The sequence below is a fragment of the Oratosquilla oratoria genome, chromosome 27, assembly GCF_046742065.1.
Source record: "Oratosquilla oratoria isolate Oo_2021 chromosome 27, ASM4674206v1, whole genome shotgun sequence".
Taxonomy (NCBI): domain Eukaryota; kingdom Metazoa; phylum Arthropoda; class Malacostraca; order Stomatopoda; family Squillidae; genus Oratosquilla; species Oratosquilla oratoria.
In genome coordinates this window covers 42,960,531-42,968,030 of record NC_134803.1, presented here as the reverse complement: position 1 = coordinate 42,968,030, position 7,500 = coordinate 42,960,531, and the positions used below count along the sequence as shown (strand labels likewise).

The 7,500-nt window shown below is 35.8% G+C and overlaps 1 protein-coding gene across 1 annotated transcript in view; it reads right to left on the bottom strand.

Annotated features, from left to right (window-relative positions):
* LOC143039814 (uncharacterized) overlaps positions 1 to 7,500 on the bottom strand; it is a 40,867-nt gene that overhangs the window by 32,677 nt on the left and 690 nt on the right. Inside the window, exons 1-2 of the mRNA XM_076210063.1 lie at positions 7,315 to 7,500; positions 1 to 92 (exon numbers count right to left, since the gene is read on the bottom strand). The exon at positions 1 to 92 is cut by the window's left edge and continues 87 nt beyond it; the exon at positions 7,315 to 7,500 is cut by the window's right edge and continues 690 nt beyond it. Coding sequence (XP_076066178.1) covers positions 1 to 92; positions 7,315 to 7,500 — 278 coding nt within the window. The remainder of the gene's footprint in view (positions 93 to 7,314) is intronic.

Below are 7,500 nucleotides of genomic sequence, written 5' to 3'. Positions count from 1 at the left end.
TCTCTGCCAGCTACAAAGTCCATGTAACTGCGCCGGCTTGTGAAGATTCACCCATGACCGTAATATTGTTTGGGCGACCGTATGGTCGTATTCTAGGAAAGGCAAGCATCCCTTGCCTCAGGATGTATCTCTTACCCCGTCTGTCCGTCGCCCCACGCTCGACCGGGCATCGCTGGAGGTAGCCGCCGCCGCCGCCGCCACCACCAGAGGACTAGATGGATGTAGCCTCCTTCCTTGAGGTTTGATCTGCTTGCGGACACAATCGTCCCGAGGCCAGAATCAGTAGCAGCGCCCAAATTGCCCAAAACCTTGACGGAGGAGATGAGACAAATACATAGTCAACGCTGCATATATACATACAAGCAAACACACACACACGCACACACACACACACACACACACACACACACACACACACACACACACACACACACACACACAAAGGAGCAATAGGTAGCGCTCCTGTGTTAAACGCGAGAAGACCTAGTTTCGATCTCCAGAGAGTGCTAGGCCATTGTTCGAATCATATTTTCACGGTTTCCCAACCCCTCTCTGCAACGGCGGACGTCAGAGGGGCAGTATACCAGTCTCGCATTAATTAGCTTAAGCGAACTTGTTACATTAGCTTCAGAATTCGCTTACAAGCACAACCAATCCAAAACGCTCAACATTTCACACACACTTTGCACCATGTCTTTAGAATAAACGTAATCATCTTATGATGATGATATCACGACTTTGGATGACATCTTCAGTCTACATATACTTCGCACATTGTATTCAGACAGAAAATTTACATTCGGTCAACAACAAGCAATAATCTTATGACAACTTATAACAACTTTCGGCTCTAACCACACTATAGATTTTATGTAATCTTGACAATCCAATTTAAGGGATTTTTGTTTAAAGGATTTTAGATTTAAGGAAATACTTCTTATTCAAAATGTCCTCTGCATGAAAATAGATTTTTTTTTCAACATGAAGTACATAGGCTTCTATTAAATCCGAAATGCGTTACTTTTCTAAAATAAGATATTCAAAATGCGTTACTGCACTGAAATAGAATATAAAAAATGTGCTACTGTGGTAAGGCAGAGTATATGAAAAAAATATTTACAATACGTCATTACACTAAAATGGAATATTTTGTTTTAATTATCAATGTAAAATTGAATATCTTAAATGTATAACTTTGCTAGGATAAAGCCTTTTAATGCATTACTTCGGTAAAGTAAATATATATCAAATGTATTACTATGATAAAGTAGAATCTTTTGAAATGTATTTCTTTGCTAAAATAGACATTTTCAAATGTATTTTCACGTTGAAATAGATTTTTTTTAGAAAGCGTTACTATGTTAAATCGGTTAATGAGACAATTTCAGAAAGAGAATTGCTACAAGCGGAGTACCACAGGGACCATTAGATAACAGATAATCATTTCTTTATTGGTAATCTCTGAATTTAAGAACTCTCCAATATCAGAAACGGAAAATTCTAAGAACTAGAACATTACAGATACCAGAAAAACTTTCTAATATTGCTGACCTATCTTCGAAAACATTTTTCGTTACGAATATGTCCAAATGTTATAGATGTTCGATAAATGTATGTAATTGGCTGTTGCGGACAAGTCAATCGAAATAAACATCACAATTGAGGACGAAGCTTTTATTAGTGCGACGTTTCGCTTGTTAAATCTTAGTCAAATACATTATTTACTAGATAAAGCCTCAACAAAAAAAACTTCTTGCTAGTAAAGGCTCCGTCCGATAAAGACCACTTGTACTGTTTCCTGTTTAAGGAAATCATTTGATCCGAAAATAGATTCTGTGTGAGTTTGATTTCTATAATAAAAAATGGCCATCATGGAACGGGAAAATATATATCATATTATTTATAAGTTTTACGCGTTAGTCCAATATCTAGTAATTATCTAATAGAGTTTTATAACTTTACAAACTATAGTAGACAGTAGGAGGCTGTTTAGATATTTAGAAGAATATCTGCCTTAGTGTCAAGATAACGTCCGATAGGATTATTGAAATATAGAAACTATGGTAGATAGAAGAGAAGAGTTATGAGTGCTTGTTTGTAAATATTTAGATTGAAAATTACTACATTAGTATGAAATATAGAAGTACTATTATTTCCTAAGTAACGTAAAGAAATTTATCCAGCTTTCAAATACTCTTAAAACGCAGTATAATTTATATTCTTTTCTCTATATAGTCATCTAGAATTTATTTGAACTATGAAAAAGAGGAAGACAAATGTTCTGATATGAAGAATTTGCCTCAAACTGTTATTATGCCATTTAAGAATAAGCAATATTCTCCTTTTCCAAAGACATTATTTCAAAAGCTTTCAGAAGAAGTATAGATCGTAGCTGGAGTTCATAATATTTAGGTAAACATGATTGATTTGCTTTAAACAAACAATAAATAGAAATATTGTATGATAAAGTTTACCTCAAGAAGGGTAAAGATGAATGTGTAAAGCATATATACGTGTTAAATACAGATTGTTCTCTTTATTTGAGAATATCAGAAAATTATTCTGGTATATGATATTTTCTAGATTTCGTACATTTTCGTTCCGATTATTGGAAGCAATCTAATTTCAGAGATTCCTAATAGAGAGAATTATCTGTATAGCTATTCTTCTACTTACGATCATTCAGCTTAAGATTTTTCGAAGTTACAATGGGTTTTAATAGGTAAAAGGGTCCCCATTTTATTAATTATAGGTGCACATGTTTTGCTAAATGTATGTGCTTATTAGGCTTATTTAGTGCGCTGGTTGAGTAATCGGAAACGTACTAGCCTCGGATTCGCTTATTTGTTGGTTCGAATCCTGCACGTCTCTCCAAATCCTAGCAGTGACTGTTACCTGACCCAACAGTCCAAGCGCATAGGGCAAAGGTGACGGCTTCGGCCGCAGCTACGGGCTTCCTAGCGTAGGCTCCTCACCACCTTTATCATATTACGTATTGTATTCACGGCGTGGACACCATCTCACCCATTTCGACTTGCGATTTTTCGACTTCCGATTTTTCGACTTACGATGGGTTTCCCGGAACCAGCCCCCATCGTAAGTCGAGGAGTACTCATAATAGAGTCAACTTCCTATTGACGAAGTCGCATGTAACATTGCGAAGTTTAAGATTGACGTCGACCTCTCCTTAAGGGGATTTAGTTTTTATTCGAATTTTCATATCTGATTCGACCGATAAAATCAAAACTCTCAATCAAAAAATAAATACTAAAGAGGGTAGCACAAACTACATAAATATCGGAATGGGTAGTGCTGATTAATTGGTACTTTTTTTTTAAATAACTAGCGTTTCTATCCTTGTGAACACTATCGTACCGAAGAACTAGTCTCAGTGGTAGAGATTTAACCCATTCAACTCCGATGACAAGATTTTTGTCATTTGGTCAAATAAAAAAAAAAAAAAAAAAAAAAATCATAAAACACCAAAATGTTTGATCAAACACTAGAAAAATATGACGTCAGTCCTCGCTTCGCTCGCGAGCGAAGCGAGGACTGTCATATTTTTCTGCTGTTTGATCAAACATTATGGTGTTTAATGATTTTTTGTTTTATTTGACCAAATGACAAAAATCTTGTCATCGGAGTTGAATGGGAAAGGTATCTCAAGCTATAATAACAATAATAGAAATGATGATAATAGTAGTAGGAGTAATAATAGTAATGATAATGATGGTAATAATAGTAATGATAATAATGATAATAATAATGATGATAATGATAGTAATAATAATAATAAAAATAATAATAATGATAATAATAATAATAATAGTAATAATAATAATAATGATAATAATAATAATAATAGTAATAATAATAATAATGATAATAATAATAATAATAATAATAATAATAATAATAATAATAATAATATACATACATGCATACATACAAGTGAGATAGCCAAAGTCAAATGGCATAAATCCACTCCCACCTATTTCATCTCCACACACTCCACCCCCACTCACTCCCCCTCCCTCCCTCTTTTCTTGGCTCCTCCTAGGTGACGGTAATCCCTGCATCTCGCCGACTGCCCTGGGTCAGAAGCAATGTAGCAAGACACAGCACATCCACAGAAAGGCCGCTTCATTAAATCGGCGACCGCCCATCTCTGTCTCCTCGTGCAGAAAAAGAGAAGACGGAGAGAAATCCTTTCCGGCTGCGTCAAAATATCATTCACTCATACCCCCTCACACCCCACATCCCCCTACCCACACTCCCTTCCATGCATCACATCACCCATACACAGTCATTCTTCACTCACCCCTATATTCTGTTTTCTCCCTTCCTCAACAGACATCTCCCTCTTTTCTAACGCCCCTCTTACCCCATCCATCCATCTCATCCTTCGTCGTCCCCTCATGTTCGCTCCATCCACCTCTGCCTTCCACACGTCTTTTACTAATCTTTCTTCACCCATTCTTTCCATGTGTCCAAATCATCCTCTTCCATCAACCCTATCTCCCAACTTCTTTTCCACCCCCACTCTCCTCCTCACCTCGTCGTTTCTCACTCTATCCAGCCTAGTAGCCCCAGCCATACTTCTCAGACATTTATATCAAACACATTTAAACTCTTTCTCTCGTCCTCCCATATGTTCCATGTTTCTGCCCCATACAGTGCTGTCGGCACAATCACCCTTTCATACAATCTCCTCTTAACACCCATTCCAAAATGTCTTTTTCTCATTACCATTTTTAATCCCCCAATGCATTTAACCCATTCAACTCCGATGACAAGATGTCTTGTCATTTGGTCAAATAAAACAAAAAATCATAAAACACCAAAATGTTTGATCAAACACCAGAAAAATATGACGTCAATCCTCGCTTCGCTGCGAGCGAAGCGAGGATTGACGTCATATTTTTCTGGTGTTTGATCAAACATTTTGGTGTTTTATGATTTTTTGTTTTATTTGACCAAATGACAAGACATCTTGTCATCGGAGTTGAATGGGTTAATTGCTTCTCTCATTCTACATTCTACCTCCACCTCCACTCCTCCCTTTCCTGCCACATTCGTCCCCAAGTATCTAAAGCTATCCATTTCCTCCAGCCTCTCTCCCTTAATACTCACTTCCAATTTGCTGCCATTCTCTCCTTATGTACATCTCATCATCTCATAACAGTAATAATATATATGCACAATGTCATTGCTAACAAAGGCAAAATCACATTAAAAAAATCTAAAAAGGTTTGCAAAGATCGTATTATGTTTTCTGAGAGTAACTTTGATTAGGGATTGGTAGTATAAATATATACTCATATATATATACAGATATATATACATACATATATATATATATATATATATATACATATATATATATATAGATATATATATATATACACACTAAAAACCCACTGTTGATTGGATTTAAGAAAAGAAAGGAAATAACGATTTCCGTATATTTTTATCACTTGCTGTGATCCTCTTCAAGCGGAAGAAGACCACAGCAAGTGATCGAAATATACGGAAATCGTTATTTCCTTTCTTTTCTTAAATCCAATCAACAGTGGGTTTTTAATGTATTTATGAATGTGTTACGATATTACTGGACAGTGATATATATATATATATATATATATATATATATATATATATATATATGTTTGTATATATATATATATGTATATATTGACTATATTATGACAAATAAAACTGAAGGTGGAAGAAGGAGACGAGAAGTAATGGGAGAATTTCACGCTTTAACGTTTCGACCCATAGGGTCTTGATCACAAAGCTAACAACTCAAACATAACAGGAGATTTTATACATGGACAGGTCATCTCATGGGACGCTTCGGAGAGCTTGTTATTTCATTTGTGTATTCTTTTATTATTAATAAGCTTGTGGCTTTTGCTAGACACATAAAGCCTTCTCTATGGTCAATGTTGTTATTAGCATACATTAACACTAATAACAACATTAACCATAGAGAAGGCTTTATATGTCTTGCAAAAGCCACAAGCTTTTTAAGAATAAAAGAATACGCAAATATTATAATGTTTCAATTTTACCATTTCAAGAAAATTTGTTAAGTATCACAGAATTATTAAAAAGATTTAACGTAAAGGTAGTTTTTAAACATGATAGTACAGTAAAACATAAACTCATCAACAATAGTATTGAAATTAAAAAAGGATGCATTTATAAAATTCCTTGCAAAATGTGTAATCAATTTTACATAGGTCAAACTGCCAAACCCTTAAACATTAGAATTGAACAACACAAGAAAAATGTTAGGGATGGCAATCATTCTAGTGGTATATTCAAGCATATTGAATTAAATAATCATCCAGTTGATTGGGGTAATGCCCAGGCAATCTATTATACCAACAACATAATAGCAAGAATTTTAATAGAGTGCAGTTTGATTCATACCACCAGTAATCAAAATACCAACCTACATAAAGGCTTGTACAAACTTGATAATTTCATTTGTCAAGAAATTAGTAAGATAATATCAGGTAAAATGTAACCCAACGAATTGACCTAATGTCGCCCTATATCATTAGTAGAAACAGTGACCCAGGCGACTGTGACCTGATGTCGCCCCACCATCTTAAGATAATTGACAATGACCTTCCGCTCTCCAGAGGGTAATTGGTCGCTACGCTTATTCAAATTGTCCTTGTTCCTTTGTATCATGTATATATTGTCTATGTATTCCTATCACTATGTACTTGTTGCACTGAAGATGTAATATACGAAAGCGCTCTGCTTCGTTAGTTTCTTTTTTCCAAGTGGTCTACTTTGCATATATATATATATATATATATATATATATATATGTATATATATATATATATATATATATATATATATGTATACGTGTACATATATATATATACATATATATACACACACACACACACACACACATACATATATATATATATATATATATATATATATATATATATATACAAATGTGTTTCTCGAGCAAAAAATATTTTCACGCTGCCGGTTTGCCAGACCTGTCACAGCAACCCTTCTCTTTTATCCGGGCCTGGGACCGGCATAGGACTGGTTAACACCATTCCTGTGGCAGAGAATGGAAGGTGGAGGTACCCAAAACAAATGCTGGAATGGGTACCCACCGGAAAAAGACCAGTAGGGAGACCCAGGACCATATGGATAAAAGGTGTTGAGGAAGCATTAGAAAGAAGAGACACAAATTTACCAGAAGTGCAAGAGAGACCTACGAGGATAGAGAGAGAGTGAGAGAGAGGGTGGGGGGATGGAGAAACTTACCGTTGTCGCTGTGTTGAGCGTCCGAGGATGAGGTGGGAAGTCCCCCTTCAGCCTCGAGGGAGAGGGTGAGCTTACTTCCACTCCCAACAGTTAGAGTTCCTCCTCCAACACCCTCTCCTCCACCTTCAACCACACCCTCCTCCTCGATGCCTTCGCCATCATCTTCTTCGTCTTCCTCGACCATGA